Below are 11,767 nucleotides of genomic sequence, written 5' to 3'. Positions count from 1 at the left end.
TCCCTCGCGCATACAGCATACGGCGCTCGGCGACGATCTTATCGCCCTTGGAATTTATACTGAACCTCACGGCAACGCCGACGGCAGAAATGCGCCTGGAGTGTCCATATAGTTGATATCGCAATAAAAGCGAATAGCTTTCCTTGGCTCCTTCAACCGTTTCCGTGGCTGGTTGTAGGTGGCCGGTAGCTGGTGATCCGAGGTTGGAACAAAAGGGCCAAAGTAAAGAGCGTTCGCGTGCGCGCGTTGCAGGGCGCGTTTAGGGAGCCTAGACACGTTTAGAGTAACTGTGTATGGGCCATATACAGTAAACCTAGGCACGTCCATTGCCGAACGCCACCTGTCGTGGCTATTTGACACGCGCACGTGCTGTCCACCTGTATTAACGCTAGAGACTTGGTGGTTAAAAAAATTATGGAGTTTACGTGTCAAAACAACTTTCTGATTATGAGGCACGTCGTAAGGGAGGACTCCGGAAATTTCGACCACCTGGAGTTCTTTAACTTGCACCTAAATCTAAGTACACGGGTGTTTTCGCATTTCGCCTCCATCGATATGCGGCCGCCGTGTCCGGGATTCGATCTCGCGACCTCGTGCTTAGCAGCCCAACACCATAGCAAATAAGCAGCCACGGCGGGTGTTGCTGGTTAACAGCTCTGTTCTCTGCGAAATCACGCAATGAAACAACCAACGCTCCTAAATAACTTCACTGCAACAAGTGCATGTTGTCAAACGCACCGTTCCTTTAATAAGGCGATTAGCTTTATTCAAGCGTTATGCTATTCGCTTACCCTGACAATTATCGTCGACGGTTTTATATTATGCTGTTGCGGACATCAAAAAAAGAAAATGCTGCTTTTATTACTTGTAATGACGACACGGCGAAGTTGTACGATTTTTCTTTATTTTGTTCTTTCTCTCTTTTCCTGCTTGTGAGTCAGTTATTCTCTACATAGGGAGTGAGACCGCCCACACAAGGCGTTGCAATGCCGTTGCACTGATAACGGCAACGGTATTACTCGCCACGCCGACAAGTCGAGATAACAATACCGGCCAGCACACGTCGTTGAGCACAAGCCCACTTCCTTTTCATGGAGGCTACTCCGTGCCCGATTAAGTCGCAGCCCTACCACTACGGATCCAGCCGCTAGGTCGACAGCATGGCGTTTCAGCCCTTACACCAAAACCGTTGAACACAAAGAGTTCGCTTGCAGAGCCATGTTTATCGAAGTGCCTATTTTTTCAGTGCTGTTGCATACAGACAGAACACTGTCTGATAAAGGCACAAGAATGAACCGGCAGTTGATCACATACGAAGATTTGTATGGAAATGGTTATAGGTGATGAACGCTTGCAACTGCAGTACTGGGTGAAGCTGACGTTTTTGAGTTCGTTTTGTCTCACTGCTAAAAAACATAATTAACACGTGTGCATTACAAAACACGGTTTCTACTTAAATTTTACAGTCAGTGGACATGTGAATAAGTTTTTTGCATTCAAATCACACTCAGGAAATGTATCCCTGACGAAAAATTACAAAAGATTAGAATTAAGATGTTCGAGGCCTAAGAAGTTCTAGGCCGTCTAAATGCAGGGCATGCTTTGGTAACATGATTATATACCATCAGCAGATGAAGAATGTCAGCAGGAGTAGCGGAATAAGCAAGGTTCCAAAATAAAATGCACGAGAAAAGATAATGTAGGAAATTAAAAGAGCAATAAGATGCGAGCGAGAAGAAGAAAAACTACTACATTTTATTAATTCGAGCATGACATATTTCACAGGAAGATGGACGTTTGAAGTGAAAATTCGGTGGTCGAAACGTTGAAGTGACAACCACGTGAACCCATGTCGAAACGCTGCTCGAAGCCAATGTTTCGACATAAGGCCCTGACAAGGACGTTGACTCAAGCGGCATTCCCTGTTCATGGCAATCATGACACTTGATTTTATTAATGAACTACAACTTAAAACATCAGATAAATCACTGAAAATGTAGTTTTTCAGTCATATTTATTCAATACAGTGGGTAAGATGTAGATTACGCTTTGTTTCGCACACTTCATCCTCATATGGGTTATTTCCCATTCTTCGTATCCTCCTGTATGAGCAGGGTGGTTTTTACGTGTGAGCCTAGATTTTTTGTATGTATTCAGGGAGTTATGGCGCTGTGAGACAAAGTGCATATGTTATTCTCTATCCAAAGAGGGGGTAAACCCAAAAAATGAACGAGGAGAATCAGGGGAACCAAAAGGCTGGAGCTATTGTTAGTTATAACCAAACGAAGCCAAAAGACAAGGAAAAAACGAAAAGCATTTCACCATGAAAATTAGGTGATTCTTTTAGCATAAATAAAAAAAAAAAACATTTCAAAGGCCTATACAAAATAAGCTGGAGACTCACAAAGCAAGGCATCTTATTACCTTGGAACCTAAGAGGTCTTCATAGAGCAATTAGAGCTTTTGCGGAAACATCATGCGATTGGCTTCTTTGTTATGTTGAAAAATTTAAGATAAAACAGCGTTGAAAATTGAATGAGCCAACTTCTGGATATATTTCTGTTTTTAGATATACTTTGTATTAGACAATATTATATTAGACAACAAGAAGTTCAATTTGTAGTGTTCATCAGAAAGACACAGTTTAGTTATTTTTATTGCTCTGTGCGAGATGTTTACTTGTGCAATAGCAAGATAGTTGCTAGCAATATTGACTTTTCTACAAAAGTATCTTTTTCCTTCAGATATAAGTTCGCGATGACTGTTACTCTTTATTAGTATATGTTTTTTCATGCAATAGCAAGATAGCCATTGTAAACATTGCCTTTTGTATGAATGTATCTTTTAGTTGGTGATGCGATTGTTACGAATGCCGCGCTTCGCAGTTGAACTCATGATATCCATTTGTGCAAATGAAAACTTTATTTACTTCCTTTTAAAGCTTACCTGTAAGGCATGGACCCCGTCAAGCTGTGGTATGGCAAAGTTTCAATGCGCAAGCATTATATGTCCCACGAGGCAGAAAATCCGGCGTGATCAAGCGGTGCTGCAAGAAATGACCGACGGCGCAAGCAGTAAAAACAGGCCGAAAACCGCTCAAGTTGACCTCACATTTCTCACGGAGGTTCCTGTACACAAAGTAAATTAATGCCTTTGAAAAGAAAAAATTTGGTAAATGTCGGTGTGGTTGAGACATGCACGCTTCCACGACGCGACGGCGGCTTCACGGCTCTGGTTGACTAACGGTGTACCTAGAGCAAACGTCATTGCACACGTCACGCCGCAGCCATCTGTCTGAGTAAACGTGTGCGCTAGCGCGTGCCTCGTTGGGTACATGGCGGCGCAGCCAACGGGAAGGAGGTGACTTCATCAGCGTCATGTATGACCTTAGTAGTAATACCGAAGATAGTGCATGGCATAACAAGGATAATTAGTAGTAATTATGGGTAATTGGTGTGTATACAAGTGAATTAGGGGAAATTACAGTGAAGTGAATTAAAGTTAGAACAAGAGTAAGCTTACTTCAGGCGGAGTGAAGTGAATGGAGGTGAACCGAAGTGGATTAAGGTGGTGCAAATTAGAGCAAGTTGGATTAAGAGGATTAAGGTAGAGTTGTGAAGTTAGAGTAAGGCGACTTAAGGTTGAGTAAGGCGAATTAAGGTAAAGCGAAGTAAGGTGAAATAAAGTGGATTAAGGTGGATTAAAGGGGATTATGGCGGTTATAGTAGATTTGAATGCTTTCTTTGAATGCTTTCGCATTCAAATCACGTAAGAATACTTAAGTGACTGTCAATTTTTGTCGCCATTCTCAGTGTTCTTTTTTTTTTGTCTCTAATGTAGAAATAGAGCGAACAAAGTTAGCGCAAGAAAAGGAAAGTTCCCGAAGGTGGAAGACGAATACTGAATCTCCGTATGACGCGTGCAGTGCTCTACCAAGTAGCATTAAACATTGGGGATTTACCGCATTGTAGGCGGAGCTGTGAAATTCTCGAGACCCCTGTGTTCCACGTGTGATGCTGTACTTACCTGCTCGCAATCTTCAAGGCGTCAGCCAGACTTCGGAATGCTGTTTTATGGTCTTAGCCGTCAAGCCAAACTTTCTTTTTGGTATGCGGACGAGGTCTCTTTTTTTTCTCTCCTACCACGTCGATATAAGTAACGGGCGTGCTTTCTAGGCGGAATTCCTGCATTGTATGACACTGGTATATAAAAAGAAAAATTACACCTTAAAATGCACCAGGAATATGCAAGTGTTTTTCCCTAGGAACATCACCGAAGGTATGTGAGTATGGAGGAAAAAGAAGTCAGGGTAAAATACGCATTGCCCTCAGTGCGTCAAAAATACTCTATTACGGTCATACACGCAACTCAAGCTGGCCTTACTTGAGCCAGATTCCTCAGCCACTTCCCCCTTTCCCCTTCCCCCTTTTCGACAAAGTTTGCCACCACAACCACATACACGCAGCTCCTTTCGCGGTACCAGTGCGTAAAACTTATTTTTGGTGCACTAGAGCTTGACTGGAAATGAGGAGGGATCTCCTCCTTTTGAAGTCGCCGTAGTGGCGAAAGACACATGCCCCGCATTAATTACATTAATTAAATGTTCGGGAGGCCAGCTGCTCGGCACATATGAACATGTCAAATTTTAATGCGCTCATCATGAGTAATGGTTGTTTGAAAAAAATGATGCAAATCCGAAGCGCACCTTTGTGAAGCGAAGCTTTCGTGAAGCGCTTCATTAATTGCTATACAACGAAAGGCGATGCATACAACTGCGTTCACTTTCATTCCTATGCTGCGTGCAACTTCACACAATCTTTTCTTGTGTTTATACACCACAAAGGTAACAACGCTAATCACACGCTTTATATATTAAATTAAATTATGGGGTTTTACGTGCCAAAACCACTTTCTGATCATGGGGCACGCCGTAGTGGAGGACTCCGGAAATTTCGACCACCTGAGGTTCTTTAACGTGCACCTATACCTTAGTACATGGGTGTCTTCGCATTTCGCCCCCATCGAAATGCGGCCGCCGTGGCCAGGATTCGATCGCGCGATCTCGTGCTCAGCAGCCTAACACCACAGCCACTGAGCAACCACGGCGGGTGCTTTATCTGTGTTCGTGCACTACAGCGCTGTCATGATGTGTGCAGGTGCCGTGTGTACCGACACTACGACGACGACGACGCAGAATGGCGGCGAATGTGCAAAAACAAAAAATTGTCGAGGACGTAGGCGCTAAGGTGCGGTACGATGCTACACGTCAATCGGCACCGCGATCAGCTGCAACGTCTACGGGGAGTGTAATATAAAAAAAGAATCCGCCTCAATTCCACCCTGGGAAAGTGGATGTGCAGTCTGGTGCGGACGTTAGACACGACGTTACTCAAGCACCACCACCACCACCACCACTACAAGCAACGTGCGCCACGAGCGCACGCACGTGTGCCGAAGTGCAACATGCACCCTCATTCTTCTAGGCCTTATTGAACTAGATTAATGTTTAAAAGTGAACTGGCGTCAGAAAATGCGTACAATACGACTTATACGCACGCCAGCTGCAGACGTGATGGCTTCGGATTTTAATGCGAATACACGAGAAAATGTAATTCTGTTACGCGGAAAGTGAAAGACAAAGCCCTTTCCCATATGTCGTTCGAGGTCCATCCTCAATCTTGTGGGCCCTGCGCCGGGTTCAAGCGCGTTATTGAACTAATTGAATTTCACATAGTAAAATGCGTCCCACAATTCGTAAAGTACGAATTACACACAACCTGCAGCCACGATAGCATCGGATTGTAATTCGAATATACGAGAAAACATTATTCCGTTACACGGAAACTCAAACACAAATCTCTTTTCCAGCTGCCGGATTTCGGGTCATCGAGCCCCGAAAAATCCCGACCGACTCGTGCCTAACAGCTTCGCTGCAAAAGAAACGAGGAATGGTCGGGGAGAAGCCACCTGTTTAACCGCCAGTTTGTTGGCCAATCCCCGTAGTGGGTGCGCGTCATTATATAGCAAGCAAGCAAGCAAGCAAGCAAGCAAGCCGGAAGATCGTGGAAGACGCGACGGGAGATGAAACACGGTATCCGGGACGTAGGGGTATAGCGGCCACTCGAGTTCTCAGCCTGTGGTTGTAACAGACTTTCACCTGGACTCGGGCGCCTCTGGTCCCTCCCGAAGCCTGCGAATAGCGTACGCCGCAATTAAGGCCGTGAAGCCCAGGTATGGCCGGCGCCTCCAATACTTCAGCCAAGCTCCGGCCGCTGGACGTCGACGGGGCATCCGGCCGCCGCCGACGTACAAAAGGATCGACGCTGTGCCGAGCTCCGTCCCCAGTGGGTGCTCCAGTCTGCTCTTCGCGCGCTCCATCGCCCTGACTGTACACACTACACTGGCGAACGATCTTCGTGTACTTTGTACACTTGCATGAACGTCAACTCTCTTGTGTTTGCCGTTTGCTTGCCGTGCGTGCTTTATATATAATTTGTTTGCTGTGTGCCTTTACAAGCGGCTTCGTCATTTGTGGGGACTCTTATCATCGTGCTTTTGTCTATCTAAATAACCTGAACTCTAAACCGAATTGTGTCTGGCCATTCCATCTCGTTAGGGCAGCTAAATATGATAGGGATGGACAGCATTTTGTTTATTGGCGTTCGATTAAAGTTCCGCTTCCCACTTTGTTGATTTCGTGGTGCTCACTGCTGCCCCTTACGGAGCTTTTACGCGAGTGCATGTGACCTATGTTCTTTTGTCGGCTCACGGTTACCTCAAGCCGTCTGGCTGAAGAAAGAACCCATTTATTCAAAAAACACCAACATCTGACGAAAATAAACTTTTTTTCTCCCACTCCACACGTCCTTTGGTGTCTTGTTATAAAGTGAACCTGTTGTTGCTTGCCATACCTATTGCTCGGCTAACCCCCTCGCCTATCATTAAGCTTTCTCTCACCAGCGCGCCCGTGCTTTAACTACTTGTTGGCATTACGGTTTGTTTGTGACACATAGTGAGTGCTCAAGAAAGTATTTCCCCCTGCTGGCTGTCTGGCATAACGCAGCATCAACATTCTGAGCAGATAAGCTCACAGTATACATAAATGCAAACTATTATATCTGTTAACGTGCAGCCAATGCACGGAACACGGGTGTTTCTGCGTTTCGTTCCATCGAACTTATGTAACCTTCCTTGTAACCAACCGTAAACTTTTGACGCCAACTGTGCACCTAATACCTATTTATGAAGTAATTTATTTTAGCAGTCCGCAAGAATACTTGACAACCTCCTCTTTTTTATGGTTACTTACAGTGTCAAAAAGCTTTTTCGCGCTCACCAGCACTTCGTGCGTTCACGGCTTAATAGAAAAAAATAAACCAGCAATGTGAAATCGAGGCATGAATGCATATAGAATAAAGAAAATGAACGTTGTCTGTGAAAACGAAAGAGCATAAGATGGAAAGCTGATCAAGGAAGTAGGTGCGTGGAAGGCATATAATTCACTACACGGCGCTGTGGACCCAGCGACCTGCAAAGCAGGATCTTTGCCTTCTATCTTTCTGGAGCAGGCGGGCAGCAGACGCAATGTGTGTTGCGCGGAATGAGCTCAGGCAAGATAGATGTGCCATGTTTTTATTTCTCGTAAAGTTTATGGTACAAGATGTGCGCATTGTACAATTGTGGACAGCGGTAAGGGCGTTGCTTTATTTCTTCTTTCATAAAAGGCGTGTTTTTATATAGATAAATAGATGAACAACACTTTTGGACTTCGAGGACACTTCAGAAAGCATAAAAAATCAGACACGATTTGACAACGGCACCTATATTTGCAAATTGGGGTGCGATTTGAGTTACATATTTCAGTAGATGTGTAAATATTTCATTTGCAAAAAAAGAACGTGAAATGCTAATTATCAAAAGAATATAAGCTTCATTCTGATGGCTACGTTGAAGTGCCCTTCATATAATCTGTATTACGCACTCATTTAAATACTTCGGGGTTCAGTGTTTATTGCATCAGCACTTTCTTTGCTTAGGCGCAGTGAAGCAAACATGGACTACGTTTCAAGGAACCATGGATCTTCTGTGGTCTGAAGACAGAAGAGAAATCAATGCACAGAAGAGGATCTACAGCAAAGGAAGCAAAAAAACAACAAAAAATATTACAGACGATGAGAGGAATAGGACGTATGAAGAAATGACACAAGACAGCAGTTTCGAAAGCTCCCGTTGGGAGCACAGTCAATAAGACCTCCGGGACACAAAGACGGCTTCACTCAACACCACGTATGCCTCGGCATGAAACAGCACAACGAAAAGTGCGGCAGACAAGATCAGTATCTTCTGCCTGGCAGCCTCGGCACCGTCGAGTCCTCACGTGCTCAGAGGCACGGGCTTCACGGCGTCGTCGGCGTTCTCGCAGACCGCTTCGCAGTCCTCGCAGGCGCACGCCTTGCCGGAGACGGTCTCGTTGCAGCCGTACATGGAGTCCTTGAAGGGCCTGTACTCCCGCAGCCCGGTGAAGATCGCCTCCTTGGTGACCGGCTCGTACGTTACGTCCACGGAGGTCAGTCCCACTCGTCTCTTGCCCAGGGCGCCGTACCACAGGTTCATGGTGCAGTTCTGGTAGTCCTGGCCGCAGAGCGCGAAGGACAGCGGTGCGAACCGGATGAACTTCCTCGGGTTAATGCAAGACGCGTAGAGGGCGCGCATGGTCACGTAGTCTACGTAGAAGTTCACGTGTTCCGCCAACTCGTGCGGCTCTTCGTCGTAGTGCACGACCTGCAGGAAGTCTCCCTGGTGCGGCGAGCAGGCCATGTTGCACAGGAGCTTCTGGAAGTTGGCGTAGCAGGCCTCGCAGCGTCGCAGGCCCAGGCCTTCGAGAGCCTTCACCTGCTTCGCGAGCTCCTTGATCTGCGCGCCGTCGCAGCAGAGCGAGTCGCCGTGGATCTGGAAGTAGTCACCGCAAGTCTCCTTCATGATGGCTCGCACCGCCTCGTCCGTGACCGGCTTGGGCACGCCGTTGTAGATGCACGGGACCTTGTTCTTGTTGTCGCAGAAGCCGTGCATCGAGCACTTGGCTGCGTCGACGCAGGCGACGTAACCGAGCAGCAGCGCTGCTGCCAGAAGGAGCGTAGTCCTGAATGACTCCATGGCTGTGCTCTGTCGTTGCCCGTAGCGGCACTGGTCTGCGGTTCGCGACGGGTTCGACCAGATATACGAGTGTCTTCTACGCGTGGTTCCGCCGTATTTTGATCACGGAGGAGCGCTGCCGTCGCACACTCTCCCAGCGCGATCGGCGAAGGTCGAGGAGGCCAGGGGGGCGACTCCCTCTCTCGGTTTCCTACTTCCACGTTAGTTCGAGAGCAGTGAGAAGAAAAATAAGCGAGTCTCGAGAAAAGGGAAGGAGGTTGGCGATTATAGTCAAGGTTGAGAACGAATCTCGCTTCTCCCCTCCACCGTAACCGCTCTCCTTGCGTAATTGACATAATTCGGCCAGCTCCGATTGGTTCTGCGGATAGCTGCTCCTGTTGGAGAGTTGCCAGACACGCGCCCCACATACCCAGCGGCGGCTCGCGCGGCCGCCGTCTTAGCACGAAAAAGCACCGCTTCGCGTGAAGTCGCACACCCTTCCGTGCGAGCGAGGGCCTTTGTCATTGTCTTGTCTCTGTAGCTTTTTATGAACAATTGCTGCTTCCCGCCAGCGTGAGCTGTGTGTTTAAAACCAACCGGCCGCCTCCCAGATTCCGGTATTCTGCCACCGGCCGCGTCGTCCCGATCTCTATAGAAGCAGTTGTTCGGCGAGTTGGTAAAGTAGTCACGTCCGAGGAGGGGCCGGGACCACCTTCCTGCCTTCCACGAAGACTGCGTAGCGTAACGAAGGAAAGTCCTGCGTGAAAGCGCGTGTTCTACCGCCAAGGAAGCTGACTCGATCAGGAAGCTAGCTAGGTTGCTCTATCCGATGTGCCAGCGAAGACCTTTACGGTTAACAAAATGGCTAGCTGTCTTGTTATTCTTTTTCAGCATACGACTATAAGGGACGATATCGCATAATTATTTGATGTTACTTTTGTCCCCGAACCACTGGTAGGTAATAAAAGCTGATACAGAAGATGTCAGGGAAATTACGGAACGAATCGTCGCTGGCTTCGGGAATTTAACTTTGCGCTGCCACTGCACAGGCTTCGTAACAAAAGCAATTTTTCAATGTACAGGTGGTGACGAGCGTGCTCGAACTGTTTCGTATGCAAAGCATGGCACTGCTGACCGCGTACTGACGACAACCTCATTTCGTGCTTTGGGAAAAAGATACCTGCCGCGACAGCTTGTTGGTAGTGGCGTTGCGCCGCTAAGCACGAAGTCGCGGTTTCGAAGCCCGGCGACCGCACTTCGGCGGGGGGCAGAATGCAACATTTTCGTGTACTTAAATTTAGGTGCACGTTAAAGAACTTCAGGCGATCAAAATTAAACCGTAGTCCTGAACTACGGCCTGCTTCATAACCATATTGTGGCTTTGGTGCGTAAAACCCCGCAAATATATATATATATATATATATATATATATATATATATATATATATATATATATATATATATATATATATATATATATATATATGCGTCGCCACATTGAGTGTCACTTAAGGACGCGTTCGACGGCGTAGAAATCGCTATATTTTATGAATATTGTGCTTTAAGGATAAATTTTGTCTAAACCCCGTCCACTGTCTTGGCACATTAACACTATAGGCTTGCGAAATGTCACAGCTCATAATTTTGTCTGACTCCCAACAAAAGTTAGTTACTAAGGCAAGGCAACTTAACGCTTATTACTTATATTACCAAGTACTTGGTAAAGGTTAATAAAGTCCGAGGTATTATTGGTCGCCGACGAAAAAATAAAGTAAATTGAACTAACCTTATCGATCTCAGTTATTGTTTCATCAGTAGTACATGTTATTACGTGTTCAATGTATTAATGGTTACATACCAAAGAAACTAGTAAAGTGAGCTAGCCCTATCGACTTCAGTAAATTGCTTCATCGGTGGTATACTTGTGTTTGCATACACAACAGCAGAGGGACCTCTTTTTATCAGTTACATAACAAATTCATGAATATATTGGAATCAACCGTGATTAAAAGCAAAAAAAGAAATAAACACTTCAAGACGATCACATCTGAAGGATATTATTCGCCGTGCACGAGTGTTTGCTTTTAAGCTATCAAAGCCGTTTTACTTTGTAGCAACATCAAGTCATTCCATCATGTCATATCATGAGAATTTGACGATTACTATGTTCTTAGCATTACCGAGAATTAAGGGCGCCAGAGTATGGAGCTTCGATGCTCCACCAGCACGCCGCCCCTATGAGCTTTAATATCCGAATTATTCCGCATGACGCAAGTAGTGACGTAGCGCCGCTAATAACAAACCTGCTGCAGAGTTAAAGCGAACAAAACGTGCGGCGCACGTCCGTATCAAACTCACGTTCCCTTTAATCGACGAGTGTGATCTCCTTTCGTCGAAGGCGCTCGACAGTGGACCGACCACTTCCACATGACTGGCCAACAGGTTTCTATCGATAATTTTGCGCTTTGGTGTTGTGACTGTGCGGTGAAGGCAGCGTTTGTGGAACGGCTTTCTTTAGCCGTTTCGAGACGGGATGTTACGAACGGCAATGTTGAAAGCGAAGTCTTTGAAGCTAGTGAAACTCTGTAATATTGCAATGGACGCCGTAGTTGCCTCGCGAACCAATTTTTTCTCT

At 46.2% G+C, this 11,767-nt stretch overlaps 1 protein-coding gene across 1 annotated transcript; it reads right to left on the bottom strand.

Annotated features, from left to right (window-relative positions):
• Positions 1-7,616: 7,616 nt before the first annotated feature.
• Positions 7,617-9,238, bottom strand: LOC142572840 (NPC intracellular cholesterol transporter 1-like). The gene has a single exon (XM_075682232.1). The coding sequence runs from the start codon at positions 9,151-9,153 to the stop codon at positions 8,374-8,376; it is 780 nt and encodes a 259-aa protein (XP_075538347.1). The 5' UTR covers positions 9,154-9,238; the 3' UTR covers positions 7,617-8,373.
• Positions 9,239-11,767: the final 2,529 nt, after the last annotated feature.

The sequence above is a fragment of the Dermacentor variabilis genome, chromosome 2 (assembly GCF_050947875.1).
Source record: "Dermacentor variabilis isolate Ectoservices chromosome 2, ASM5094787v1, whole genome shotgun sequence".
In the NCBI taxonomy this organism is placed as follows: Eukaryota; Metazoa; Arthropoda; class Arachnida; order Ixodida; family Ixodidae; genus Dermacentor; species Dermacentor variabilis.
Note: the sequence above shows the minus strand (reverse complement) of the source record. Positions and strands in the feature narration are given on the sequence as shown.

Coding starts and splice junctions, on each gene's coding strand:
- LOC142572840 (XM_075682232.1), bottom strand. CDS start 9,153: ATGGAGTCATTCAGGACTACGCTCCTTCTGGCAGCAGCGCTGCTGCTC.